This window comes from Oryza glaberrima, chromosome 3, assembly GCF_000147395.1.
Source record: "Oryza glaberrima chromosome 3, OglaRS2, whole genome shotgun sequence".
Taxonomy (NCBI): domain Eukaryota; kingdom Viridiplantae; phylum Streptophyta; class Magnoliopsida; order Poales; family Poaceae; genus Oryza; species Oryza glaberrima.
In genome coordinates, this window is record NC_068328.1 from 7,924,520 (window position 1) to 7,937,844 (window position 13,325).

Genomic DNA, 13,325 nt, shown 5'->3' on the forward strand with positions numbered 1-13,325 from the left:
AGCATTTCTAAGAGTACAAAAACATTTGGGAATGGCTGAGTCCCCACACAGTGTGAACAGATACTAATCAGAACACATAAAAGTAACATCGTGCAATTTGGGCGTTTTATGCTTAATGTCAAAGAAACGTTACTGGTAATGTTCAGATTGGGACTTTGTGCTATGATTAAATCGATCACTTGCCAACAAAGCACCTCATCCTCTGCTGCAGTCGCCAGTCTGACGGCTGAACTTGCAGTTTTGTCTGTTCTCCTTGACAGTTGATAATAATTCTGATCCTTTGCTCCTCCAACGAATAAAATGTACTGTTCATGTAGATAAACAAACTTGAATATCGGTACATGGAATCTGCAAAAAGAAAATGTCTGTTTCAACTGGAGTGCTGGGGAACCGTCCAAGTAGTGAAAGGTGCTTTCTCATGGTCAGAATGGAAAAAAATAAAAGCGACTTTGCACTAAAAAGATGGGTTGAAGTAACAACTGAGAATGACAAATTTAACAGTTCATCTTCACTCTATTCAGTGCCTCAGTGTGACTTGATGGTGAATTCTCGAGGTCTGGGATGAAGTAAATGACTAGTATGATGTCATTTGTGTGGTCAGCATTTAGGCAAGGTAATGCGATTTGGTTAAACCATACTGTATTGTACGCTTAATTACTAAGGGGAACTAAAGTCATCTATTATATTATTAAAACAGCCTTGAAAAGAGGCACCACATTCGTTGTGGGGGCTAGAAATTCCCACATTAATCGGAGAAAAAGAAAAAGAAAAAGGAAAGAAAAATGAGAGTCCAAGTAGAAGAACAATTTAAAAATAGTTGCAATTCGAAATTAAAAATAAACAATATTAAAAGAATTTTCCATATAAGAACCCAATACGAGATTAATCAAAATTTGAAATAAAAATAAAATAAAATCTAAAATTAGAAAAGGAGAGGAGAGTCCAAGTAGAAATACAATTTAAAAATAGCTGAAATTCGGAATTAAAAATAAGGAATATTGAAATAAGTTTCAATATAAGAACCCAATACGAGATTAATAAAAAATCGAAATAAAAATAAAATAAAATCCAAAATTAGAAAAGGAAATGAGAGTCCAAGTAGGAATATAATTTAAAAATAGCTGAAATTCGGAATTAAAAATAAGAAATATTAAAAGAATAATCCATATAAGAACCCAATACGAGATTAATTAAAATTCGGAATAAAAATAAATAAATCTGAAATTAGCAAAAGAAAATAAAAGAAGAGTTCAAGAAGGAATACAATTTAAAATTAGCAAAAATTCGGAATTAAAAATAAGCAATATTGAAAGAACAATTGTCACGCCCCGAACTAGCCCCGAACAGAACTACCCCGTGACGCTCCAAATTAACCTGTTAACCGATACCAGTCCTAGGAAACAGTGCTGGTATCACAGGAAGACAGATTATCACAGCAACAGAGGTCTCTTTATTACAGAGTAGGAGTACAGTCATGTTGGGCTGCGGACAGATTTCGAGCTCACAACTGCATTACAAAAGGGAAAAGCGGAAGCCAAGACTTGGACCAATTATCACAGGCGCGACTTGGGAACTAGACCGAAACCCTAAAACTCATCATAGCCGACTTGCTCCTGGAAGAACTCCTCATCAGCGGCATCCACTTCATCTTCTTCAGCAACTGGGGGGGGGGGGAGTATTATTTATATAGAGCAAGGGTGAGTACAGGAGTACTCAGCAAGCCATGGGAATTAAATGTTTAATGCAGACTTCAAAGGAAAGGTTGTTGTTTTTTCAATTGATTTTATTTAAACTTCTTTTTGAAACATCTAAGTGAGTGCTTCTCAAACGACACGGATGAGACAGTGCGTCTCGTCCGGTCGGAGTATGTGTAATGTATCAATCTTTGAATTGATCAAGGTTGGCACCCGGCCAACAGCTTTCAAATGGCCACCCGGGCCTAGCTGATCCCATCAGCCACAGATTTTCCAAACATCGATCCCATTCCACAACAGCAATTTCACAAAGTAGTAGTCAAACAAAACTACGCTAGGAATCACCTCACATCCGCCCATGACCGTGGGCACGGCTGTTCGAACAGTTTAATAACCTCTGCAGAGGGGGTACACTTTACCCACACGACATTACTAACCCGGATCACCCAGCCTGTGCAGAACGGCCACGTCTGGAGACCTTGAGGCTTTCATGACAAGGCATTTCGAAAGCCGACACAGGTTCACCATATGCCAACGAGAGGGGTCCCAGACCAACACCAGGTTAGGTCCCAGACCATACTGTGCCAGGAAACCCGGGGGTTCTCCCCGGCACCACCCCGTTGAATCCACATGTCTCTTGGCATCATGGCTCCCCCGATTAGCTAATTACTCAGCCAGGGGCGTCCCATTACACCCATGTGGTCGCACTTGTCTTATGTTCAGATGAAATTCCAAGGAAACGGTCCTTAGTGCAAGAGCGGGAAATCGTACTCCCGGTACGTCCCTCGGTCTGCGATTTTGGAAATTCATTTAGTTCGCAAGCACCGACCCAGGTGTCGGGTTTTTCCAAGTCTTTTGTAAAACCCCAAGTTTTACCCATCGTTGGATGTTTTAAATTTGAGGGGAGGTGTTCCGATGCCCGTGCCCGAAGGCCCATGCATCGAAGCACAACAGTCGACAAAGGAGTTTTAGGTATTCAATAATTCACGGAGGGTAATTGCAACAATTTAGGGTTTGGGGCTGGCAGGCTATCTCGCAAGCCGCGGCCGAATTACGTGTGTTAAACCTATTCATGCAGTATTTGCGGAAAAGAAATACTTAGGTTTAAATTATAGGTGCGAGATGTTCTAAGGTGACTTGCCTTGCTCGAGATCTTGAGCTTGATCCTCGAAATCCTCGCACTGCGGGTCTTCGGGCTCCGAAACTACATGCGAAACGGGACAACTCAACAAACGGCGAAAACAAATACCTATTATTGACCTCTAAGCATGCCATTAGATAGATCTCGAGATTTGAGGAATTTTGGAAGTTGAACAGAGTCAAACGGATGTACGGTTGAAAAGATATTGAATTTCTAAGATTATTGGATTTTTGTCTAAAGGAAAAAGGATTTAATTAAACCCTTTTGAAAAAGAAAAGAAGGAGGGAGGGAGACTAGACTTCCCTCGGGCGGCTAGGGCGCGGCCCGAGAGAAGAAGGCGGCTCGGGCGAGCTAAATGGGACGGCCGGCCCGAGAAGGCGGCCCAAGGGCACGCGCGGGGAGAAAGGGAGGGGGAACCGGTGGGCCGGGTCCACCTTGCGTGGCCCCGAGTGGGACTCGCTTGTTGATGACACGGTTCACCGTGCGGAGGGAGCACGTGGCGGCGCGCTAGGGTTTGGGGGAGGGACACGGTGCACGCGCGCGGCCCGCAGTGGGCGCGGATGCGGCGGGCCCACGCGCAGCCTCACGACTCGCGGTGGACCGCGCGCGCGAGCGGGGCGGAGGGGAGCGGCGGACCGGGGTCAGCTTGACCCGGTCCTGGCCGAGGTGGCGCCGACGTGGCGCCTACGTGGCTGCCACGCGGGCCGGCGGGAGGTTGAAGAAGGCGTCGGCCGGTACGGACGGCGGACGGCGGCTGAGAACGGCGGGGCGAACCACGGCGATACAGGCGAAAGCAAGCACACCGGGAGGTAGCGCGGGACTAGAGGAGACGAGCTAACGGCTCGCATTCGCCGGAGGGAGTGCGACGGCGGCGGATTCCGGCGGTGGCAACCAGCGGCGAGAGAAGGGGGAAATGGCGACGGCGCGATGGGAATTCGATTCCTTCGCACTAGAGCATCTACGCGACTCCGGGAATCCATTCCTTGCGCCGGATTAGGAGGAAACGCACCGAGGGAGGCCGGCGACGAGAGACGCTACCGAGCTCGGGCGGCGAGCACACAACAGGCGGCGGCAAGGCTTGGGGCGGCACCAGCTGACTACGGGGGGTCTACTCGTGCTACTACCCGAGTCTAAGAGGAGGAGATGGAGCGAGGAGGAAGAACAGAGGAAGGCACTACCGTGACGGGGTGAAGGGGCGCAGTGGCGATGGCCGACGGCACGGGACGTGATCGCTCCGGCCTCGGGCCGGGGAAGAGGAAGGAGAGGGTGCGCCCGGAGTCTACGTCACGCGTCCTCGCTCGTGCCGACTCCTCCGACACGCGCGACAACGAACGGCGACAGCGAACAGGGCAGGGCGGCAACGGCACGATGGCTTGGAGCGAAACAGGGGGATCGAGCGAGAGGGGGAGGGGTGGCTTTTAAGGGGTGGCTATGTCGGTTCGGGAACCGACCTCGGAGCAGTGTTGGGGCGAGGGAGCTTCGAGGAGAAGGAATGGGCTCACGGGCGCGGGGTCAAACGGCATGGGCGACGGCTGGCACGGCGCGGCTGCTCCTCTGCGTCCAGGCGCTGGAATCGAGCGAGGAAACGGAGGGAGGGCGAGGTGTCGGTTCGAGAGAGGAAGGCGGGAAACGGGAGGGGAGAAAGGGAGCTCGCGCTATGCTGATTTGGGGAGGGAGAGAGATGGGAGCGGGAGGCGCTGCCTCCGGGTTTTGGACGGATGCGAGCGGCGCGGCTCGGGCACGCGCGCTGGCTCACGGGGCAGGGCGCGGCGCAGCGCGGCAGGCGACGGCGGCGACTGTGCGTGCGCGAAGCAACGGCGCGAGGGTTCGAAATTCGCGGGCGGGGTGGGGGGTCGCCGGGGAGAGAGACGGGGAGAGGGAGAGCGAGAGAACGAGAGAGAGGAGATGGCGCTCGGCTCGGCTCGGTGTCGGCACGCGCACGCGCGTGCGGCGCACATGCATAGCGAGAGGAAAGCTGAGAGAGAGAGAGAGAGAGAAAGAGAGAGATGGGCCGAGAGGGAAATCGGCCCACCGAACCTGAGGCAAACTAGACTTTTTCAGAAGGGATGGAATTTAGGAGAGATTTGGATTTGGGATTTGAATTCGACGACGAATCGGGGATTCGAGATGAGAGATTGGCACGGAGACTGACAACAAGCAAAGGAACCGATTTCGCAATTAGGGTTTTTAAGAATTAAATTTTCCCGCTAGGCGCCACGACGGGACGGGCGCTACAACAATCCATATAAAAATCCAATACGAGATTAATTAAAATTTAGAATAAAAATAGGATAATATCTAAAATTAGAAAAACTAAAAGAGAGTTAAAGTAGAAATACAATTTTGGAACAATTGAAATTGAAAATAAAAAATAAAAACATTAAAATAACACAATACGATATTAACTAATTTTTTTAAAAAGAATTCTGAAATTAGAAAAAGAAAAATAAGATTTCAATTAGGAATACAATTTATAAATAACTAAGATTTGTGATAAAAAATAATGATTATTGAAAGAAAAGACCATCTAAAACACATGACGAGATAAATTAAGTAATGTGCCAATAAAGGAATAGAGTAGTGGCGGTTGATACGAGGTATAAAATTTGTTAATAAAACACCAAATAGAATCCTAATGACGATTAAAAGGAGGGACGTCAGGCAGGCCGTGAAGCAAACGAGTAAGACGGTTGCCGAGACTTCTAGAAAGTTAAAAATAAATAAACCCTATTGATAATCATATTCAATTTTTAAAATCTCAATGACAATAAAAAGGAGAAGCAACGGGCGGGGTGTATAAGAGTATAGTTGCAGAGCCGCCGACGGTTGACGGGACTTCTAGAAAATAAAAAAAATAAATTCTAACGATAGTTATGTTCAATTTTTATAATCACAATGACAATAAAGAGTTGGTGGCGAACGGGCTGTAGAGGGGCATAGTGGCATCGTTTGATGGGACTTCTAAAAATTATAAAAAATGAAACTACAAGTCCAATTTTTAAAGGTTTGGAACTTCTAAAAAGTAAATAAAAAACCAATGATAGTCATGTTCGATTTTAAAATCTTAATGACAATAAAAAAGGGAGGCAGCGGGCGAGCCGTAGAGGAGTACAATGGCAAAGCCGCTGACAGTTTGACGGGACTTCTAGAAAGAAAAAAATGAACCCAAACGATAATTATGTTCAATTTTTAAAATCTCAATGACAACAAAGAGAAGAGAAAGTGGACGGTAGAGGAGTATAATGGCAACGTTTGACAGGACATCTAGAAATTATAAAAATGAAACCCAACGTGATAATAAACTCTAAAAACTATAAAATCCAATTTTTAAAGGTTCTAAGAAGAATGAATGAAAATAGTGGTAGATCGAGTAAGCAAATAAAGAATGAGATGACATAAATGGTAGCAACTGGTGTGACTTTTAAAAACTATATAATTAGAAACACGAGGATGATAAGGTTTGGTCTTTCAAAGTCTTAAGACAATGAGATAGCTAGATAGCTATTTAATATTTTAAGTAAAATCATACTAAAAAGTATATGATTTTGTTTGGGTGCTAGCCGCGCAATTGCGCGGGCCACCCAGCTAGTTTATCCTAAAATATAAGTATTCCGAGATGATTTTGTGCGAATTAAGAAATTAAGTGAAATTAGATGACGTAAAGTTGTGATTAGTTAAGAAGAGAGGCGGATAAATTAAATATAATATGATTGTGATTGGTTGAGATAAAAAGTTAGGTAAAGAAAAATAGCTATATTTTAGGACGAATTTAAACACTATAGATAGATATGTACATTTTGGGACAACAAGAGAATTTACTGAATACTTTTTTTGGGCTATATATGGTTATGCCTAGAAAATGGATAGGTATGGCTCGAAGCCTGTTTCTGTGTCCACAATATGTCCAGAAAAATTATAGTATAGCCTCATAAAAAGGATCAAGCAATTGTAGCTTTGTGAAAATTCTAGTAAGCATTAGTGTTCAGTAGCATTATGCTTTTCTCTCTCTTTTTTTTTACCTAGAAGCATTCTGCTTTTCTCTTAAAGGCATGTCCTTTTTTTTTTTAAGAATTACACAGTACAACACACGCACACTCACTCCTATGAACACACGCAAACCCTACCTCTATGAGCATCTTCACACTCACCCCTATAAACGCACACACGCAAAGCATCTTCACACTCACCCCTATAAACGCACACACGCAAACCTTACCCTTATAAGCATCTTCGAAGACTGGGCCAGCCAATTCATCCTGGAGATTGATGAAGTCACCACACCTATGAACACACGCAAACCCTACCTCTATGAGCATCTTCACACTCACCCCTATAAACGCACACACGCAAAGCATCTTCACACTCACCCCTATAAACGCACACACGCAAACCTTACCCTTATAAGCATCTTTGAAGACTGGGCCAGCCAATTTATCCTGGAGATTGATGAAGTCACTACAGACACTGCTTTATTTTTAGAATTACATAGTACAACGCACACACACTCACCCTATGAACGCACACAAACCCTACCCCTTTGAGCATCTTCGAAGACTGGGCCGCCTCGCTGTCGAGGGGTATGTCGCCTACCACCGAAAGCACAAAGCCGTTAAATACTGGAAAATTCGCTCCCATGGAGAGTTGAACCTAGGACCTAATGTGCTACTGAGGATCTTGTAACCACTAGGCTACATGCCCTTTCGCTTGAGGCAGGTTTTTTTCTCTATCTCTACTATTATAAAAATTGAAAATATTTTTGCTAAGATTTTGGTACGCAATCCGAGTCCATTTGCAATACGCTTTTTGCGGTTTGTCCGCTTCCGTGCGATCCTCTGCAGTCCATCATCCTTACGAGCCCGTCATATGCTTTAGGCCGAGTTTAAATCCAAAGTTTTTCTTCAAACTTCTAACTTTTCTATCACATTAAAACTTTCCTACATACACAAACTTCTAATTTTTCTATCACATCGTTCTAATTTCAACCAAACTGTGAATTAAACACATCCTTACTCGATGTTGTTTGCATGGCTATATGTTCCCGAATCGTCTTCTTATTGAATTGTTTGCATGGGAATAAAATACACGTACATGTCATGTTTACATGCGATACGATAGTCTTCCGTTTTTCTTCCGCTTTGTGTTTGTATGCGATACGGTCTCTGCTTCCTTTTCGTTATTTAGGATGTTCCTGGCCAGTGGCACAGTGCTATGTTTTAATTCCTGGTGGCTATGGGTTTGTTCACTTTGATGTAATTTTTAACTATACTATTTTTTTTAGCAAAGTTGCTTAAAAAATATCTACGTTTAGTTTGTTGTCAAATTTAGTCAATACATAAGAAATCCTATTAAAATTTTGGCAATATTATCATCTTACCAAAATTATAGTATTACCAAAACTTGGTAAGGTTTATTTTGGCTACAATCTAAACAGACCCTATATTCGCAGAATCCAAAGCCCAAAGCCATCGACAGGGGCGGAGCTAGGATTTTGAATCACCGGGGTCATGGTTTTTACTTGTATTTATGTCGTGTTTGAAACTCTAATTATTCTCGAAGCTAGATATTTTTAGCTCAAAATTCTTTTGGAGCTAGAGGTATGAGTAAGTTGGGATTGTTTCATTTTGCTAAAAATAAATGTTTAAACTCTATTCTATAATAATTCATGAGGTTTAAAGGTCAAAAATTTAAAAGTTAAGACTATACATAACCGGGCATAACAACCATGTGTTTTTTCAGACAGACAAGTATGTTCTAAAACTTGTTTATTACTCCATCTGTCTCAAAATACAACTACATGTCTTTTAAGAGATTAATGTTAGGGTGTGAAATAATTATGATTGGTTGAAAAAAGTAGGTGAAAAAAAAATAAATCAGAAAATATTATGATTGGTTGAGATGGGATGGTTCATAGAAAATAGTTTTATTTTAATGCAAATTTGAATCTTAGAAGTAACATATTTTGAGAAGACGAAGTGAGTAGCTTAAAAAAACAGCTAACATCTAGTAGTTGATTAGCAAATCTACAGGCTTAATGCATTGGTATACACAGCGCATAGCTAAAATAAATAGTTGGTTAGTAGATCAAATATGTCTAATTACAGCATTAGTAGCGGATTGACAGTAGCATAACACAGCTAACAAATTGTGCTTCCAAGGAAAGAAACTGTACAATTGTTTCAGTTTTCCTGAGCTCCAGCAGTTTAATTAGCCGGCTGGCCGGGGTCATTAATTAAGCTTTTGCTGCTGGGGTCATTAGTTATAAAATACTGAACAATTCACTTGATTCATCGAATGCCATCGGGTCATCTGACCCCGATGATAGTACAGCTCCGCCCCTAGCCGCCGAGAAGAAGCGCACGCGCGCCACCCCGGGGGCCGGTGCAGCTACGGCTACGCGACCATCGTCGATTAAGCACCCCTAGGCGGTGGGCTCTCTGCTTCACCGCGCCACCACACGTCTACGCCGACCACCACCACCGTCTCACGTTCTCGAACGTTCCCGGAGCAAAAGTTGGTAAGCGTGATCGTTCGCACTTACTCAGAAGTACTATGGATGTTAGTAATTGTTTGGAGGTCGATCAACTTGCACATCTGTCGTTTTAGAATTTCAAAAAGTTATTTTAGATATACTGGCAGCACAGTACGAACGTACGTAACATAGCAAAATAGAATAATATGATTCATTTGAAAATAATAAGAGAATATTGATCTCTATTAAAAAGTCCCAGTATATACATGATGCATAAAAGGACCCTTATATATATAAGAGTTTAATTGTTAATTTTCTTCATCATGCCGGACAAATAGTAATGGAGACATGACACTCAACGTCGGTCATAATAAGGAGCACAGTACGAACATACGTAACATAGCAAAATAGAATAATAGGATTCATTTGAAAATAATAAGAGAATATTGATCTCTATTAAAAAGTCCCAGTATATACATGATGCATAAAAGGACCCTTATATATATAAGAGTTTAATTGTTAATTTTCTTCATCATGCCGGACAAATAGTAATGGAGACATGACACTCAACGTCGGTCATAAAATCCTTATGTTTATATCTCTTCTCTATCGCTACTTATTATAAAAATTAAAAATATTTTTGTCAAGATTTTGGGATTTTGATGCGTTATTCGTATTTGAGTTGATTTTTAAGTTCGTTCGCTTTTAGAAATTCAGATCTGTGTTTGAGTTGGATTTTAAGCTTATTTTCTTTTGGAAGTATAAAAGGATTCGTATAAGAAATCTTTTGGAAAAAAAAATCGCATGCTAACTTGAATTGAAATACAAACTACTAATTGCAACTCATGATTTTCTTAAGAAAAAATCCAAGTCTATTCCGACAGTGAATTTTACTCTAGCTAAACCGGATAACAACAATAAAATTAAATTAGTATTTACCTGTTGCAACGTACAGACATTTTTTAGTAAAAAAATAAAATTCCACTCTCTTTGTGATTAGTTGGAATATTTGGGTTGCTGAGTCAGATTTAAAAACACCTGTTATGTTACATGAAATGTATTTTTAAATATGTCCTAAACTTAAAAAGATGCATACAACTTTTGATCAAATAGTAATCCACAGACAACCAACATCCCGGTCCAGGACTTAATATGATTAATAGAATACTCATATCAACAAGTTGCAATTTCTTTTCCGGAAGCCAATCTCTAAAGAACAACGAGGTTAAGCGTGCTTGGCCTGGAGCAATTTAGGGATGGGTGACCAACCGGGAAGTCCCGGGTGCACACGAGTGAGGACAAAGTGTGCAAAAAACCGACCGGGAAGTCCCGGGTGCACACGTCTATGACCTACGAAAGCACACGAGGGAGCAATTTAGGGATGGGTGACCGACCAGGAAGTCCCGGATGCACACGTCTATGACCTACGAAAGCTACCAAATGTAAGTGAGCCCGGCCTGGGAGGGCAGTCTATGACCCTACGAAGGCTACCAGATGTAAGTGAGCCCGGCTTGAGAGAGGCAGGCCGTTACAAAGTGGTATCAGGGGACGTTCCTGGCCTGGGGTTGACCGACGTCACATCCCGGTCCCACGTGGCCTGGGGTTGACCGACGAGGACGTCGGTGTCTTAAGGAGGTGAGGATGTCACATCTCGGTCCCACGTGGCCTGGGGTTGACCGACGAGGACGTCGGTGTCTTAAGGGGGTGAGGATGTCACATCCCGGTCCAGGGCTTCTTAATATGATTAATAGAATACTCATATCAACAAAGTGTGCAGAAAAGACTTCTGACGTTCCTGGCCTAGGGTTGACCGACGAGGACGTCGGTGTCTTAAGGGGGTGAGGATGTCACAAAGACTTCTGACGTTCCTGGCCTAGGGTTGACCGACGAGGACGTCGGTGTCTTAAGGGGGTGAGGATGTCACATTCCGGTCCAGGGCTTCTTAATATGATTAATAGAATACTCATATCAACAAAGTGTGCAGAAAAGACTTGTGTTGGTCTGTGAGGGCAGTCTATAACCTACGAAAGCTACCAGATGTAAGTGAGCCCGGCCTGGGAGAGGCGGGCCGTTGTAGGTGGGCTCCATATGTCAGTGACTGTTTGCTCCTGCGACGACGAATCTGTGCCGACCTTGTTTCACCGCCTCCGCCTCCGATTCGACCTCCGCGGCCGCCATGAAATTGGAGCTTCCGGGAGGAGGAAATCTCGAGAAGTAGAGAGAGAAGACCACAGCGTGGGCGAGCGCGTCGGCGTCATTGATTCCGGCGACATGAAGCCCCCCGCCGCGGCCGCGGCCGGCAACAGGGCTGGTGGGGTGGATCCGTCGATACCGCGGTTCAAGTGCCAGGAGTGCCACCGCGCGCTCGTCGTCGTCGGCGTGGACTCCTTCGCCGCCGATAAGCTCCCGGCTCAGGCCACCTCTGGGCATGTATCCTCTGTTCATGGAAGTATTATGGGAGCTAGCAGGATGGATAATTCTTATGTCGTGCTATCCAAGCAAAACAAATCTCATGGCCATGGAATTCCCCCACGCCCACCGAGTGCAGCAGCCCCACATATCGAACCTAACCAGCCAACAAGAGCGATGGAGGGTTCATATATAGTGCTTCCACCTGCTGCTGCTTCCATATACAAGACATCTACTTCTGAAGGAGGTGGTGCGCAGTTGCCACCACCAAGTATCAATTCCGGCAGTTTGTTAACAGGAAATAGTTTTCACTCTAACGTGACTGTATTAAAACGGGCATTTGAGATTGCTACGTCACAAACTCAGGTTGAGCAGCCAATGTGTCTGGGCTGTATGAGGTTGCTCTCTGATAAGATGGATAAGGAGATTGAAGATGTTAATGCTGACATTAAAGCTCATGAAGTTTGTCTTCAACATTTGGAGCAGGAATCCTACAATGTCCTCAGCGATGCTGGTTTTCAGGAGGAGAAACTGAAGATTGAAGAAGAAGAAAAGAAGCTTAACGCTGCTATTGAAGAAGCTGAAAAGCAATATTCAGAAATTAGTTCTGAGATGAAGGATCTTGAAATAAAATCTAAAGAATTTGAAGAATTGGAAGAAAGGTATTGGCATGAATTCAATAGCTTTCAGTTTCAGTTGACATCTCACCAGGAAGAAAGAGAAGCAATTTTGGCCAAAATAGAAGTTTCACAGGTTCATCTGGAATTGCTGAAGCGAAGAAATGTTCTCAATGATGCATTCTATATTTCACATGATGGAGTAATTGGAACAATAAACAACTTCCGACTCGGACGCCTTCCTAATGTACAGGTTGAATGGGATGAGATAAATGCTGCTTGGGGTAAGGCTGCTCTTCTTTTGCATACCATGGCTCAGTACTTCACCCCAAAATTTGAGTACCGGATTAAGATTCATCCTATGGGTAGCTACGCAAGAGTCACAGATATCCACAGAAATCCATATGAACTTTATATCATGCTAACCAGGTTTGGTCCCGTGGATTTATTCTGGAGCACACGTTTTGACAAAGCCATGACATGGTTTCTGACCTGCCTGCAAGATTTTGCTGAGTTCGCTATTAGCTTGGATAAAGAGAACAATGTACCACCTGAGAAGTCATTAAAGCTCCCATACAAGATTGATGGTGACAAGGTAGGGAGCCACACAATCTTCTTAAGTTTTAATAAAGTGGAGAACTGGACGAAAGCACTAAAATACACGTTGTGCAACTTGAAGTGGGTCCTCTACTGGTTTATCGGCAATACGAGTTTCGCACCACCCTCTGGATCTTTGTGTGCAGCGCAATCATCTAAGAGAAATTTAGGGTTTCGAGTTTAGCTCAAGATTTTGGTGAGGAGTGTTGCTGGTGCACTTTGTAAACACTAGTTGATGCAATAAAATCAAAAAGTTTCAATCTACATCTTCAAGTTTGTCATCTACCGGTGTTTATGGGTCCAGACGGTCTAACCGCAGGTCTACGCACGGTTTGACCGGTGGGATAGCGGCGGTAGGTGTTAGGGTGGTCTAACCGGCGAGGCTTCGGTGGTCTGAC

General features: G+C 43.9%; 1 protein-coding gene across 1 annotated transcript; it reads left to right on the forward strand.

Moving 5' to 3' along the window:
* Window positions 1-11,392: 11,392 nt before the first annotated feature.
* LOC127765091 (beclin-1-like protein) lies at window positions 11,393-13,111 on the forward strand. Its single transcript, XM_052289897.1, has one exon. It carries the CDS (start codon window positions 11,393-11,395, stop codon window positions 13,109-13,111), a length of 1,719 nt encoding a protein of 572 aa, XP_052145857.1.
* The last annotated feature ends 214 nt before the right edge of the window (window positions 13,112-13,325 follow it).

Bases quoted from the DNA above. Each gene is read 5' to 3' on its own strand.
- LOC127765091 (XM_052289897.1), top strand. From the start codon at position 11,393: ATGTCAGTGACTGTTTGCTCCTGCGACGACGAATCTGTGCCGACCTTG.